The sequence below is a fragment of the Triturus cristatus genome, chromosome 6 (assembly GCF_964204655.1).
Source record: "Triturus cristatus chromosome 6, aTriCri1.1, whole genome shotgun sequence".
Taxonomy (NCBI): domain Eukaryota; kingdom Metazoa; phylum Chordata; class Amphibia; order Caudata; family Salamandridae; genus Triturus; species Triturus cristatus.
Genome location: NC_140589.1, coordinates 502,386,691 through 502,403,383, shown reverse-complemented (window position 1 = coordinate 502,403,383; position 16,693 = coordinate 502,386,691). Strand labels below are relative to the sequence as shown.

Genomic DNA, 16,693 nt, shown 5'->3' with positions numbered 1-16,693 from the left:
TTGGTGGATGTGGTGGTGGACATACATGTTGGTTGTAGATGTGGTGGTGGTGAACGTGGTGGAGGACATGGTGGTGGTGGATGTGGTGGTGGTGGACATGGTGGTGGACATGGTGGTGGTGGTAGATATTGTAGTGGTGGATGTGGTGGTGGATGTGTTGATGGATGTGGTGGTGGTGGAGGTGGTGGTTGTGGTGGACATGGTGGTGTGGTGGACGTGGTGGTGGTGGTAGACGTGGATGTGGTGGTGGTGGTGGACATGGTGGTGGTGGTGGACATAGTGGTGGTGGACGTGGTGGTGGTGGACATGGTGGTGGATGTGGTGGTAGTGGATGTGGTGGTGGTGGACATGATGATGGACGTGGTGGTGGACATGGTGGTGTTGGTGGACATGGTGGTGGTAAATGCGGTGGTGGTGGACATGGTGGTGGTGGATGTTGTGGTGGTGGACGTGGTGGTGGTGGACATGGTGGTGGTGGTGGACATGGTGGTTTGTGGACATGGTGGTGGTGGTGGACATGGTGGTGGTGGTGATGGATGTAGGGATGGTGGACATGGTGGTGGTGGACATGGTGGTGGTGGATGTGGTGTTGGACATGGTGGTGGATGTGGTGGTGGTGGATGTGGTGGTGGATGTGGTGGTTGTCGTGGCGGTGGGCCTGGTGGTGGTGGTGGACATCGTGGTGGTGGTGGTGGACATGGTGGTGGTGGATGTAATGGTGGTGGATGTTGTGGTGGACGTTCTGGTGGTGGAGGACGTGGTGGTGGTGGGCGTGATGGTGGTGGTGGACATGGTGGTGGTGGATGCAGTGGTGGTGGACATGGTGGTGGACATGGTGGTGGACGTGGTGGATGTGGTGGTGGTGGATGTGGTGGTGGTGGATGTGGTGGTGGACGTGGTGGTGGTGGTGGTGGATGTGGTGGTGGACGTGGTGGTGGATGTGGTGGTGGACGTGGTGGTGGACGTGGTGGTGGACGTGGTGGTGGGAGATGTGGTGGTGGACATGGTGTGGTGGTGGACGTGGTAGTGGTGGTGGTGGTGGACGTGGTGGTGTTGGACATGGTGGTGGACATGGTGGTGGTTGTGGGCATGGCAGTGGTGGACGTGGTGGTGGTGCAGGTGGTGGACGTGGTGGTGGTGGATGTGGTGGTGGTGGATGTGGTGGTGGTGGGGGATGTGGTGGTCGTGGACATGGTGGACGTGGTGGTGGTGGATGTGGTGGTGGTGGTGGTGGATGTGGTGGTGGTGATGGTGGACGTGGTGGTGGTGGTGGACATGGTGGTGTTGGTGGTGGACGTGGTGGTGGTGGACATGGTGGTGGTGGTGTACATGGTGGTGGTGGTGGACCTGGTAGTGGTGGACATGGTGGTGGTGGTGGACGTGGTGGTGGTGGACGTGGTGACACATAGTGAGAAAAGGTAAAACTAAAACACAGAGTGAATGATAAAAAGAAAGCAAGATAGAGCACGAGGGAAGAAGTGATGAGAAAACTGTCACAGTAAAAGCAAAACACAAAGTAAATGATAGCCGTGCACGAGTGAATATCTAATGCTGCTATTTTGAAGCACATGCGTGCTTGTCACAGTTAAAGCAAAACACAGAGTAAATGATAGCCGTGCACGAGTGAATAACTAATGCTGCTATTTTAAAGCACACGCGTGGTTGTCACAGTAAAAGCAAAACACACTGCTGGCACTGCAATCGTGTGTTTGCTGGCCCGGGAGTGGTGCTTGCTTGCGAGCTCAATCAGCTCTTTTTGGAAGCACTTACTTGTGCTTGTGGGCGCACCCCTTGTCGCTCCCGCAAGGTGGATGCCGCCACAAGCACGAGTATGTGCTTCCAAAAAGAGCAGAGCGACGGCTAACGGTCCTCATTAGCAGCACATGCGTGCTGCGTAGGCGAGACCTAAAAATATGGGTTTCAAAAGTAGAGGGCACTTCTCAGAGATACTCTTGTAACTGGACATTTTTATAAGTGCCATATGAACCTATGAGTGACAGTTTCAATCAGTCCTGGCTTTATGTTAAACAGGGCATTGTACGTCAAAGGGTATCACACATGTACAAAATCTACTGGGTACAAAGTGCAACATGCTGCTGGCTAGGAAGCAAGTTCTGGCTAAAAGGGCCATGCATTACATGGGGCCACTCAGAAGTGGCGCATGTTTACTCACCCATATTTTGTGAGTGTGAGACACAGTAAAAAACAATCACCGCACATGTTCAAATAAACCTTTTAATCTGTATCTAGAATTCAACGAGAGTTCAGAAAGCTACCCTCTAGTGCATCCCTACTTCCTGGTGATTAGCAGCCAGCATTATACTCAGTTTATTTAAGGGTCTGCAAAGTTATTATGTGAGTGATGTCTTGCCATGTACCAACTTATTGGCCTACCCGTAGGTCCTTGAGTTTCATGCTTTTGCCAAGCTTATACACTTCTGTAGTTTTATTTCATGAATGCTAGACAGCGCTGGTAACTTGTGAGCCTTTTGCATTGAGTGCATATCTTGCTTGGTTTTTTCTCATAAGTACTTTGAAACTGTGCTGCAGCACCAGTCCCTCATGAGAATTTTGTAAGCAAGTTCATACCTTGCTTACCTTTCTTTTTCAGTGAATCAATACAAATTTCACTTGCATACAAAAATCCTTACAAAAGAAATGATTTTCACCTGAAACTCCATTTTGTGTAGAATTTCGCAACCTACACATGTTTTTCATAGACTTTGTGAGAAGTACCTGAAGTGTATTAGTAAAAAGTGATAACTCTGCTCACAGCTAATTTAATTCCCTAATGCCCACATATTCTTGAAGCTGAAAAAACAATATTAGGCCATTTCAGAAGCCCCTGGGAGTAAACAGAGTTCCTGTGAGAAACATGTGAAACTCTGCCTGTGAGCGGGTCAGTGTTGGTGAGTGAGTCTTTCCTTGTCAGGTGAACACAGGAGGGTCCAGGTTTATCTGCAGCAACCTATGAGCTTCCAGAGGCCCTGATGAAGTCCTGAGGCAAGGACGAAACGCGTTGGCTAAGTCATTATGAATGCTTTGATCAAGAGATTTTGATGGAATTATAAAATGAGTTAATGAAGAAGTTATGAAATTCAAGAGAGTTATCATCTTTTCATTTGGATGGCTGGAGTATGGAAAGGACCCCTGAACATCAGTTTGGAGAATAAATGAACTTTGAGTTAATGGGACAAACTTTTTGGAGACTAGAATTGTTCTCCCGCGGACAAGTATTAATATCAAAATGGTGTTCATTTTTAGCAATCACTGGATAACTCTGAAGTCATCAGACAGGCTCAACTTTCCTAACAAAAATTAACTCTAAGTGGTCAACATTCTCTTACATTAATCAGCAAATCATCAGGACCAATGTCAGTGCATGAGAATGGCACAGTCCTTGTAATGTCATCAGATACTCTTTTTTAATGCATCCTCATAACCAGCCACAGCTCAAAACGTGTCAACTCTTCAGATGACTGCAAGAGCCTGGTGATGTCTGATGAGGAGAAAGGAGTTCTTTGACAGTTGATTGATCATCCAGGGTCAGGTTCACTAAGAATTCATGCAACAAGTGCAACAAGGCAAGATGCTGTGCTGCTTGGCGTGAATGGAAGAGAGCTGAAGAGTGCCGTATTTACAGAGCTATGGCACACTTCCGCTCTCTCACAGCACTCGTGCACTTGTGACTGCCTAGCACCAACACAGGCACCCTTGCACCATGCTGTAAGGGTGCCTGCATTATGGGCAGCATTGTTTTTGTGTTGCATGGGAAACCTTCCTGCCCAAAAATAATCTAAAGAGGAAGTAGCAATGAGAAATAAGCATATTTCTCCTTGTTGTGCCTCTCTGTGGTAGGCATACAATTTCACACCATTCTGGCTATACAAACCTTAGTAAATCTAGAATTGCGCGAAATCCATGGGTGGATGCACGGAAGCGCCCATGCTCCACCCATTGAACACCCACCACAACCAAATGTAAAGGCTTCTAAAGTAAACCCGATTGACATGAGTCACCAGCAATAGCAGTCTGAAAGCTACTGCTGAGAACCTTCTCGGGGTGGGGGTGGGTACCATGCCAAGTTGCAAATTGCCGTTTAACGAATGTCGTTGATGATCACCATATTCTTACTGGTGCCTGCATGAGTGTGATTCGAGTAACACAGTATATGTTTTTTCTGTTTTCCCCACAGTTTGATCTCCAGTGGATGCTGATCCATTGCGACCCCCTGCGGCCCCAGAGAGAGACCTGCGTTGAACTCCCCGCCAGGAGAGCTGTAAGGACACTTTCGTGGAAATTAGTCTGGGCGGGGGCATGTGGGAAACGTAGGACGGGCGGGGGCATGTGGAAAACGAAGGGCGGGCGGGGGTATATTATAATCACTTACCGACGTTAACTCCATCATTGCACGTGTCCCTGAGACGTATCCTGTTACTGTACCTTTCTGGGGTGTCATGTATTAGTGAGGTATGTGATGTGGAAAGGCCTCTGGTGGTCAGTCCTTGCAAGCAGAGGTGTCGCATTTCAGCAAAGGAAGGGTTAAAGATGTGCTGGTGCCAGTTAAAGCCGTCCTCCTGGCCTCCTCCTATCCCTCAGTCCTGCCCTGGGCCATTAATAAACATAAGGTCCGCGGGAGGCCGGCAGCAGGGCTTACCTTCCTGCCGCACACAGAAAACTCACTTGTGGGCTTTGGCTGCTGGGCTCAGAAGGGACCAGCTCTGCGTCTTGGTGTGAGCATGGCCGGCTGTGCCAGGGACAGGGGGCTGCTACTGCTCTGGGTGTTTCTGCACGTCGCCTGCCTCTGTCTGGCACAAGTAAGTCTGACAGCGCCTCTCTGCCTCTTCTCTTTTCCAGATCAGCCAGACTGGGGTGGCGGTAAGTTTTAACCCCATACTTGGAGCATCGTTGTCGTGCATGCAGACCGAGCATTAAGGCCGTGGGGGAGAAGAAGAGTGCGTTGGTCTGTAACGAATGATGGGACTTAAATTACAAAGGAAGAGAAAAAGCGCTGTAAACCGTGGCTCCGTGCAGTGGCACCAGCAGCAGCCTGTTTGCCCGTATATTTAAGCCTTCGAGTGATGTCAGCAATTGCTTTCAATTGGAATTTGGTATTTATTGTGGAGTTATAGAGCGCTGAGAATTGACTTTTGGTTACTTCAGGGAGCTGGGGACCTCTGCAGTAAGACACACAGGCCAAGAGCCCCAGAATGGTTTCATAAACAAGTACTGCATCGTGAAGTGCAACACACTGAAAACTCGGCGTCAGTACCAGATGCATCAGTCTTGCAAAGAAGCTGGGTGTACACGAAGTTGTTTTCATGCACTCATGGGATATCATATACGTTTAGCGCCTGGTCCATTCCTGTGGGGCGCGTATACTGCATCGAGGCGCTAGTGCCAGATGGGTGTCAGGTAGACATCTAAGCTGTTGGGAGTTTTGTAGACTCAGGCACTGTGATACATTGATGGGGATGTTTTTGTCCTTACATATGAATGTGGGAATGAATACTGTAATTAATATCCGTAATTGTATCACATGACAGATGCAAAAGGCTGGCGCCATTATTATGTAGGCGAATAGTGTTGTAATAATTATCAGAATGATTACATAAATTACGCAGGAAGGCTGCAGGAGGTTGGGGTGATCGCAGGGGTTTTATTGTTGTTCTCTAGTGATCTCCTGCAGCGCGCTGCAAATGGGGGGCGGGGGCGGAGAAGGCACTGCCTGAGAAGGCCTATAACCAGCAGGTCCGCTCCCTGCACAAAAGCTCTCATTGAGAGCCCCCCTCCTCCCTCGCGGATGGGGAATGTCTGAGAGGTGGAGGTGCAGCAAAGGAAACGTGACAAAATACCTTCTCTGTGAGTGATGTCGCGGGGGGGGGGGGGGCAGATCCCAGTAGGCTGGTCTCACATAGCAGCAGTTGTTGTAATCTTCCCTGTGACTAGCAAAGGTTTGCTTCCAGCTGCAGATAATGCGGGAACTCCGCGAAGCATCCCGTAAACTTGTGCTGTCAGCTTTTTGTCCTCAATATAATCCAGGGGCGTAACGCAAACCCCTGCAGGCCCCACAGCACCCCATCCCTTGAGTCCAGGAACTATGAATATATGTGAGATATAGAAGTGTCAGGAGCCCTCGTCACATTCTGCAGCGAGACCCCATTATTGTTACGCCACTTACATAATGTGCCATAACCTCCGGGCTAGGGCTGGTGGTTGCAACACCCCAGGTGTATTCCTAGTGAAAATCATTCCTAACATCGGGCTGTGCGAGGACCCGCATTGACCGAAGTAATGTATTTTCCAATTTCCAGCACGTTCGCATGAATAGCACATTCATCCCCAAAAGTGGAAAATTGAAGTTTTCCCTGTGTACTTTGGAACAGGGTCTGTGCTGTATATAGAGATAGAAAGATGGTCATGTAATGTATATGATGAACTGTAAATCAATGAGCCATAAACCAGCTTGCTTTTGCATGGCCTCGTGGAATAACGAGGGCCCCCCTTCGAGAAGTTTCCACACTCCACAGCTGGAGCTTAGGCAGGGCTGGAGAACACGCGGCCAGCGTCAGGAGGGCTGGAGAGCACGCGGCCAGAGCGTAGGCAGAGTTGGAGAGTGTCGCAAATGGAGGATACACAGGCCAGGTGTATAAATAGGATGGGGAAGATTTACAAGCCCCTTGCGCCACTTTTTCGTCACTTTTCCCATGTTAAAAGTGACGCAAAAGTGGCGCAAGGGGCTTGTAAATCTGTCCCTATATCTTTAACAAGAAGTCGTTTTTGACAGAGAGCACGCGACAGTGCCAGTTGAACACACAGGTGTGTGTTAGGAGAAGCTCTATGCGACTCTATGGATACAGGATTTGGGCAATCCAGAGTGAGGCGGGCTACGGTTTACTGTATTAAAAGATAGGTCTCAACCTGAACGCTAACCCATGCACTCGCTGTCTGCTTTCCCCGCAGAGAGGCCCAGTTGGACCCAAAGGGCTACCAGGCCCCCCCGGGCCATCGGGAGTTCCTGGCATCGATGGAATAGACGTGAGTCCCGCTTCTCTCTTCCCACCGCTTCGGAGTTTCTTCATTTCTCGGTCTAAGTGTCTCGCTCCTAGTCTCGCTCATTTCCACCATCTCGATGTAGTCTTTGTCTCTTTCCACTGTCCGCCCTCACCTTCTCTCTCGCTCAGTGTGTTTCTCTTTCTTTCCATGTTTCCTTTCTCCCTCTCCTGTTCTACATTTCACTACCCCCATGTTCCCCTTTCTTCCTCTTTCGCCCACTCTCTTTCTTCTTAGCTTTCCCCATTTATCTCTCTCTTTCTCTCATGTTCCCCAGTTGTTTCCCTTTCCCATGTACGTGTCTATATTTCTCTCTCAATCGACCCCCTACCTGTAAACCTCACATTTCTTACGACTCGTTCCTTTAGTTCATGAAAGAGAGAACTCATGGTGTGTTTTTTTTCCCTCAGGGGGAGAGGGGCGTCGATGGCGTTGGTCCTGGCCCAGTGGTAAGTGGAGAGACGATCAACTGAAACTTGGCTGTTTCCGAGTGTTCTCAGGTGAATTACTGTTTATGAGCGCCCTGCATCGAACTAATAACCTCTCTGCGCTTGTCTCGTAGGGTCCAGACGGGGAGCCGGGGAAGGCGGGAGCTCCCGGGTTGCCGGGACTGCCCGGTGCTGATGTGAGTAAACAACAGTTAATTTTTCAAAGCTGAGTGAACTTGAACGGGCGGACGCTGATGTAGGGGTCTGTGATGTCTGTGTAATGGGCGGGAGGGGCTCGGAACTCCCGCACGAAAATGGATGTCATCTGTGTGTGAATTCGTGCTTGAGCCTGGCTCTGTAAGTCCTGGACTTGGTGTGTGGACAATGCTGGCAGTGTACGGGAGAAGGGCAGGCAGGGAGAGTCTCTGGTTGCTTCTACTGGGGTAAAATACCAGCACTTCCGCTGCTGTCCTGCACAGAGCTCTTATTGTTACTGTAAAGCCCCTCACCTACCACTATTTCTGCTCTCACTTGTCCTTTGCACGAATTGAAGCCCTAAAGCATACAGCGCCTCTGCATTACCATGACTGCCGCAGGGATAGGAAAGAGGTATGGTGCGACCTGCAGTAAGTGTGGCGGCGTGGGTACTCAGGAGGAGACTGCCAATTCCCACTTCTCCAAAACGTGCCTGTCCAATAAGGCCAGAAGGGGCTCGAGCATCCCTGCTGAAACCTCTGTGACGCCCTCACCAGCCTAGCTACTCCTTTCCCATTTCCCATGGCGCCACCTGTTGGATACCCTCGTTAGCATCACAGGGATGTTGGGCAACACAGGATTTCCGGATTTAAATGGGCAGGGTCTTGTCACAGTTGAAACCAGAGGTCATTTGTTTGGTCTCGGTTACAGACAGCTTTAGCTGTCAGTTGGCAACACCTGCTGTTTCCATTAAATAACATATCCTTAAAGAGGCCGTTGGGTCAGCCCCTTGCGCCTGATTAAATGCCTTTGTTTTCCGTCTCAGCGGTCTGCCTTTGGATCAGCAGCTGATCAGCAGCTTTCCTCCCCATTCTAATGCTTTCCCATCCAGAAGCATTTTGGTCTAACAGTGATCTGATTGGATGAGCTGTATCCTTTTACTGCTGAGTTGATGGGACTCTTTCTTTAGTTTGCTTTTTGCACTCCATGGGAGAACATGTGTGTTTCCCTGCTCTTTCCCACGATTGTTTCTGTGTTCCCACACGCTTGCTTTTACTCCCTCCATAACCCTTCCACACTCCCTTTCCCACTTTTCATGCTTTTGTATTTTTTTATTGTATATTTTCTTTTATGAGAGCCCAGCACCTGCAATGTGCCGTTGAGCCACTTGCTTCATTTATTTGCACTCAAAAGCATTTCATTTCCTTTTTTTGTACCTTTGTACTCTATTTGTACTTACAGTTTTGCTTCTCCCATTGCAAAATTGCTGGCCAATTGTGGGCATGTGTCTTGATGCATGCGCTTTGCATATGCAGCCAATAATAAAGCATTAGCAAAGTCAATACTTGTTAGGATGGCTAAGCAAGTCCACGTGGGCCTCAATGAATTTATACTTATTGCAAATAGTTCACAATCAGTGACACTAGTACATTATACACTCTGATGGGCAGTAATGCAAAAAGGGCTTATCGATGGTTCAAAGACAATATGAAACTATAACTGTTTGTTTATGTCTGGGTCAAATTCATCAGTTACATTTATTTAACCCCTTCGCTGCCAGGCCTTTTCCCCTCCTGTGCCACGCCCTTTTTTGGCTATTTGGGGTAGTGCGCGCTGAGGCCCCTGTAACTTTTTGACCACATAAGGTATCCACGCCAAATTTGCGTCCTTTTCTTCCAACATCATGGGGATTCTAAAGGTACTCAGGGTTTGTGGATTCTCTTAGAGGGGTCACAGAAATGAGCCAAAATACAGCAAAATTTAGTTTTTTTCGGAAATATTGGAAAAACGGGCTGCAAATGAAAGCATCTGGGTTTTTCCCTGCAAATGTTACCAAAAAAGAGTTTGTGGGGTTGAAATCACCATTTTCCCAGCTTTTCGGGGATACCAGACTTTTGTCAGAAACCCAACATTTTTTACACAGTTTTGGCATTTTTATGGGACATAGCCTAATTTTGCGATTTTTTGTGCTTTTGACCTCCTTCCAGTTAATGGCAGAAATGGATCCTGGAAAGCTATACATTTTCGAGAAGAAGACAAAATTCTGAATTCAGCAAGGGGTAATTTGTGTAGATCCATCCAGGTTTTTTTATAGAAACTAACAGTTAAATATAGGATACATTGAAAATTAGTTGAAAAAAACAGCCTTTTGTGTCAACATTTTCACCTGTAACTTCTTCTAATTATGACAGCTCTTTGAAAGCAATATACCATTACATCCGCTGGACATTACTGGTTGTGAGGATATATAGGACTTGTAGGTTCACCAAGAACCCGACGAACCCAGAGCCAAAAACTGAGCAGCAACTTGCAATGGTTTTTTATTATGTACCGGGTATATAGTAATTATTCTGTAAAAATGTGTACATGGAAAAATCGGTATGAAAGACACCTATGTATTTCTGAAATGGGAACAAAATATAGAGTTTAGAAACAGTAGATATTTGCACATTTCTGAAATTGGGAATACTCATACTAGCATGAGAATTATCAGTCATTTTTTAGAATGACTTCTTTTTTACACAATATCTTTCATTTGGAAGGCAGAAATGCATCGAAAGTCAATAGATAATAACAGTTCCTTTACAAATCTGAATTACCCTAAGTCTCCCGATAAAAATGGTACCTCACTTGAGTGGGTAGGCATAGTGCCCGCGACAGGAAACGGCGCAAAACGCAACGTGGTCACAACTGAATATCGCAGTGAAAATTTACCCTTTTTTGGCAAAGTGCCTAGCTCTAGTCTTTTAACCCTAGCTCTGCGGGCACATTGGGAAAACTAGCAAACCTATACATTTTTGAAAACTAGACACCCAGGGGAATCCAGGATGGGGTGACTTGACTGCCTCCCACCAGGGTCTGTTACCCAGAATCCCTTGCAAACCTAAAAAATTGACAAAAAAAACACATTTTCCCCACATTTCTGTGGTGGAAAGTTCTGGAATCTCCGTGGATCCACAAATTTCCACCAACCCTGCGTTCCCCAAAGTCTTACGAGAAAAACGGTACCTCACTTGTGTGGGTCGGCCTAGTGCCCGCAACAGGAAACGGCGCAAAACGCAACGTGGTCACACCTCAATTTCGCAGTGAAAAATGACCCTTTTTTGGCAAAATGGCTAGCTGTAGTTTTTGAACCCTAGCTATGCGGGCACCTTGGGAAACCTAGCAAACCTATACATTTTGAAAACTAGACACCCAGGGGAATCCAGGATGGGTTGACTTGACTGCCTCCCACCAGGGTCTGTTACCCAGAATCCCTTGCAAACCTAAAAAATTGACAAAAAAAACACATTTTCCCCACATTTCTTAGGTGGAAAGTTCCGGAATCTGCGTGGATCCACAAATTTCCAGCCACCCCGCATTCCCCAAAGTCTTACGAGAAAAACGGTACCTCACTTGTGTGGGTCGGCCTAGTGCCCGCAACAGGAAACGTCGCAAAACGCAACGTGGTCACACCTCAATTTCGCAGTGAAAAATGACCCTTTTTTGGCAAAATGTCTAGCTGTAGTTTTTGAACCCTAGCTCTGCGGGCACCTCGGGAAACCTAGCAAACTTATACATTTTTGAAAACTAGACACCCGTGTGCTTCCAAGGAGGCATGGCTTGCATGGATCCCCCAACGTTTCCTTACCCAGAATCCCCTGCAAACTTCAATTTTAGCTGAAAAAATCAAATTTTTCACACATTTTTGTGTGGGAAAGTTGTGGCATCACCGGGCTCACTCAAATTTCCCACCACCCAGCGTCCCCCAGGTCTCCCGGTAAAAATGGTGCCTCACTTGTGTGGGAGGCCCAAGTACCCGCGACAGGCAAGGGCCCAAAACGCAGTGAGGCGACATCAAAATTGCCTATCTCATAACCACCTGGTTTTGCAAGGGGGGTCACTTGGGTTTTTGGCCCGGTGCTCGGCGGCCATCTAGGGAAACCTACCAAACCCATACATTTCTGAAAACTAGACACCCGGGGGCTTGCAGGGAGGTATGGCTTGCGTGGATCCCCCAACGTGTTCTTACCCAGAATGCCCTGCAAACCTCAAATTTAGCTGAAAAAATCACCTTTTTCACACATTTTTGTGGGGGAAAGTTGAGGCATCACCGGGCTGACACAAATTTTCTACCACCCAGCGTTCCCCCGGGTCTTCCAATGAAAATGGTGCCCCACTCGTGTGGGAGGCCCAAGTACCCGCGACAGGCAAGGCCCCAAAACGTATTGAGGCGACATGCAAATTGCCTACCTCAAAACGACCTGGTTTTGCAAGGGGGGTCACCTGGGTTTTTGGCCCGTGCTCGGCGGCCACCTAGGGGAACCTACCAAACCCACACATTTCTGAAAATTAGACACCCGGGGGATTCCAGGGAGGTATGGCTTGCGTAGATCCCCCAACGTTTCCTTACCCAGAATGCCCTGCAAACCTCAAATTTAGCTGAAAAAATCACCTTTTTCACACATTTTTGTGTGAGAAAGTTGAGGCATCACCGTGCTGACACAAATTTCCTACCACCCAGCGTTCCCCCGGGTCTCCCGATAAAAACGGTGCCTCACTCGTGTGGGAGGCCCAAGTACCCGCGACAGGCAAGGACCCAAAACGTATTGAGGCGACATGAAAATTGCTTACCTCAAAACGACCTGGTTTTGCAAGGGGGGTCACCTGGGTTTTTGGGCCCCATGCTCGGCGGCCACCTAGGGGAACCTACCAAACCCACACATTTCTGAAAACTAGACACCCAGGGGATTCCAGGGAGGTATGGCTTGCGTGGATCCCCCAACGTTTCCTTACCCAGAATGCCCTGCAAACCTCAAATTTAGCTGAAAAAATCACCTTTTTCACACATTTTTGTGGGGGAAAGTTGAGGCATCACCGGGCTGACACAAATTTCCTACCACCCAGCATTCCCCCAGGTCTCCCAATAAAAACGGTGCCTCACTCGTGTGGGAGGCCCAAGTACCCGCGACAGGCAAGGCCCCAAAACCTATTGAGGCGACATGAAAATTGCCTACCACAAAACGACCTGGTTTTGCAAGGGGGGTCACCTGGGTTTTTGACCCCGTGCTCGGCGGCCACCTAGGGGAACCTACTAAACCCACACATTTCTGAAAACTAGACACCCAGGGGATTCCAGGGAGGTATGGCTTGCGTGGATCCCCCAACGTTTCCTTACCCAGAATGCCCTGCAAACCTCAAATTTAGCTGAAAAAATCACCTTTTTCACACATTTTTGTGTGGGAAAGTTGAGGCATCACCGGGCTGACAAAAATTTCCTACCACCCAGCGTTCCCCCGGGTCTCCCGATAAAAATGGTGCCTCACTCATGTGGGAGGCCCGAGTACCCACGACAGGCAAGGCCCCAAAACGTATTGAGGCGACATGAAAATTGCCTACCTCAAAACGACCTGGTTTTGCAAGGGGGGTCACCTGGGTTTTTGGCCCCGTGCTCGGCGGCCCCCTAGGGGAACCTACCAAACCCACACATTTCTGAAAACTAGACACCCGGGGGATTCCAGGGAGGTATGGCTTGCGTAGATCCCCCAACGTTTCCTTACCCAGAATGCCCTGCAAACCTCAAATTTAGCTGAAAAAATCACCTTTTTCACACATTTTTGTGTGGGAAAGTTGAGGCATCACCGTGCTGACACAAATTTCCTACCACCCAGCGTTCCCCCGGGTCTTCCGATAAAAACGGTGCCTCACTCATGTGGGAGGCCCAAGTACCCGCGACAGGCAAGGACCCAAAACGTATTGAGGCGACGTGAAAATTGCTTACCTCAAAACGACCTGGTTTTGCAAGGGGAGTCAGCTGGGTTTTTGGGCCCCATGCTCGGCGGCCACCTAGGGGAACCTACCAAACCCACACATTTCTGAAAACTAGACACCCGGGGGATTCCAGGGAGGTATGGCTTGCGTGGATCCCCCAACGTTTCCTTACCCAGAATGCCCTGCAAACCTCAAATTTAGCTGAAAAAATCACCTTTTTCACACATTTTTGTGTGGGAAAGTTGAGGCATCACCGGGATGACACAAATTTCCTACCACCCAGCGTTCCCCCGGGTCTCCTGATAAAAACAGTGCCTCACTCGTGTGGGAGGCCCAAGTACCCGCGACAGGTAAGGCCCCAAAACGTATTGAGGCGACATGAACATTTCCTACCTCAAAACGACCTGGTTTTGCAAGGGGGGTCACCTGGGTGTTTGGCCCCGTGCTCGGCGGCCACCTAGGGGAACCTACCAAACCCACACATTTCTGAAAACTAGACACCCGGGGGATTCCAGGGAGGTATGGCTTGCGTGGATCCCCCAACGTTTCCTTACCCAGAATGTCCTGCAAACCTCAAATTTAGCTGAACAAATCACCTTTTTCACACATTTTTGTGTGGGAAAGTTGAGGCATCACCGGGCTGACACAAATTTCCTACCACCCAGCGTTCCCCGGGTCTCCCGATAAAAACGGTGCCGAGCACCGGGCCAAAAACCCAGGTGACCCCCCTTGCAAAACCAGGTCGTTTTGAGGTAGGCAATTTTCATGTCGCCTCAATACGTTTTGGGCCCTTGCCTGTCGCGGGTACTTGGGCCTCCCACACGAGTGAGGCACCGTTTTTATCGGGAGACCTGGGGGAATGCTGGGTGGTAGGAAATTTGTGTCAGCCCAGTGATGCCACAACTTTCCCACACAAAAATGTGTGAAAAAGGTGATTGTTTCAGCTAACTTTGAGGTTTGCAGGGCATTCTGGGTAAGGAAACGTTGGGGGATCCACGCAAACCATACGTCCCTGGAATCCCCCGGGTGTCTAGTTTTCAGAAATGTGTGGGTTTGGTAGGTTCCCCTAGGTGGCCGCCGAGCACCGGGCCAAAAACCCAGGTGACCCCCCTTGCAAAACCAGGTCGTTTTGAGGTAGGCAATTTTCATGTCGCCTCAATACGTTGTGGGCCCTTGCCTGTCGCGGGTACTTGGGCCTCCCACACGAGTGAGGCACCGTTTTTATCGGGAGACCCGGGGGAACGCTGGGTGGTAGGAAATTTGTGTCAGCCCGGTGATGCCACAACTTTCCCACACAAAAATGTGTGAAAAAGGTGATTTTTTCAGCTAAATTTGAGGTTTGCAGGGCATTCTGGGTAAGGAAACGTTGGGGGATCCACGCAAGCCATACCTCCCTGAAATCCCCCGGGTGTCTAGTTTTCAGAAATGTGTGGGTTTGGTAGGATTCCCTAGGTGGCCGCCAAGCCCGGGGCCAAAAACTCATAGGACCCCCTTTGCAAAACCAGGTTGTTTTGTGATAGGTAATTTTGATGTCTCCTCAATAGGTTTTGGGCCCTTGCCTGACGTGGGCACTAGGCCTACCCACGCAAGTGAGGTACCATTTTTCTCTGAAGACTTTGCGGAACGCAGGGTGGGTGGAATTTTGTCGACCCACGCAGATTCCAGAACTTTCCGACAAAGAAATGTGAGGAAAATTTGTTATTTTGAACACATTTTTAGGTTTGCAATGGATTCTGGGTAACAGAACCTGGTGAGAGCCAGTGAAGTCACCCCATCCAGGATTCCCCTCGGTGTCTAGTTTTAAAGAATGTACAGGTTTGCTAGGTTTGCCTACGTGCCAACTGCGCTAGGGCCCAAAATCCACAGGTATGCACATTGCTAAAAAAAAATCGGAGCCCAGTGGGCTTTCTGCCGCCCTGGGGGGGGAATCGGGGAAGGGGGTTTCATCCTGATAAGCCCCTAAAGGGGCAGAAAGACTGTGGCTATTTTTTGTGGGGGTGGGGGCATTGGTATGACCATTTTGGGCAGCCCCCACCCCCACGCATAAAAAAGCCTGCATACTCGCTGGCGCCTACTGGGATTTCTGCCCCCCCAGGGGGCAGATCAGGGGCCACTGCCACCATCTGCCCTCCCGGGGGGGGCAGGAAGACTGAAATTTCTCTGGGGGTGGGGGGGGGTCATTGTCATGCCCATTTTGGGGAGCCCCTACCCCTACACTAATAAAACGAAAAAATCCATGGTTTCTAGTGGGCATTCTGCGTCCCCAGGGGGGGCCAGATTGGGGGCTACAGCTCCCATCTGCCTCCTGGGGGGCAGAAAGACTGTCATTTGTGTTGGGGGGGAGTGGGGGCATTGGCATGCCCGTTTCGGGCAGCCCACACCCTAAAAACAATTGCGCAAAAAAAAACCCTGGTGTTTAGTGGGCTTTCTGCCCCCCGAAGGGGCAGATTAGGGGCCAATGCCCCATCTGCCCCCCAGGGGGGGCAGAAAGACTGTGGTAATTGGCTGGTAGGGTGGGGGCATGGGCCTGCCCGTTTTGGGCAGCCCCCACCCCTATTTTTTATTTTTTTAATACCCTGGTTTCTAGTGGTCTTTTTGCCCCCCCCCCCGGGGCGGGCATATTGGGGGCCAAAGGCTGTAATGGTGGCGGGTGGGTGGGGGCATTGATGTGCCCGTTGCGGGCAGCCCCCACCCTAAAAAAAAAGTAAAAACGAATCCCTGGTAGTCAGGGGCCAATTCCCCATCTGCCCCCCGGGGGGGGGGGGGGCGGAAAGACTGTAGTAATTGGGGGGTGGGGTGGGGGCATGGGCCTGCCCGTTTTGGGCAGCCCCCACCCCTATTTTTATGGAGAAAAAAATTCCCTGGGGTCTAGTGGGCTTTTTGCCCCCCGGAGGAGCAGATTGGGGGCTAATGCCCCCATCTGCCCCCCAGGGGGGCAAAAAGACTAAATTGCACCACATTTACATGGGGGAGCAAAGGCCCTTGCCCAAGGGGCCGCTCCCCCCTCCCTGGTGTCTAGTGGGTGGATCCCTGCTTGGGGATCGCCCTCCTGTGGCGATCCCCAAGCAGGGATCCACTGGGGAGGGGTACCATTGGAAAGGGGAGATTCTCCCCTTTCCAACGATACCTCTCCCGTCTTTCTACATGCTCAGGGTCTGAGATGAGCCTCTTATCTCATTTCAGTTTCACTTTCACTGTAATGACGTCGGCGCGACGTGCGCGCCGATCGTCATTACAGTGAAAGGGGGGGGGGGGGCCTCGGGAGC

General features: G+C 49.7%; 1 protein-coding gene across 1 annotated transcript in view; it reads left to right on the top strand.

Moving 5' to 3' along the window:
* The window catches only part of COL9A1 (collagen type IX alpha 1 chain), a 377,557-nt gene that overhangs the window by 174,417 nt on the left and 186,447 nt on the right, over positions 1 to 16,693 (top strand). The window contains exons 6-10 of the mRNA XM_085610911.1: positions 4,196 to 4,279; positions 4,858 to 4,878; positions 6,964 to 7,038; positions 7,464 to 7,502; positions 7,616 to 7,678. Coding sequence (XP_085467037.1) covers positions 4,196 to 4,279; positions 4,858 to 4,878; positions 6,964 to 7,038; positions 7,464 to 7,502; positions 7,616 to 7,678 — 282 coding nt within the window. The remainder of the gene's footprint in view (positions 1 to 4,195; positions 4,280 to 4,857; positions 4,879 to 6,963; positions 7,039 to 7,463; positions 7,503 to 7,615; positions 7,679 to 16,693) is intronic.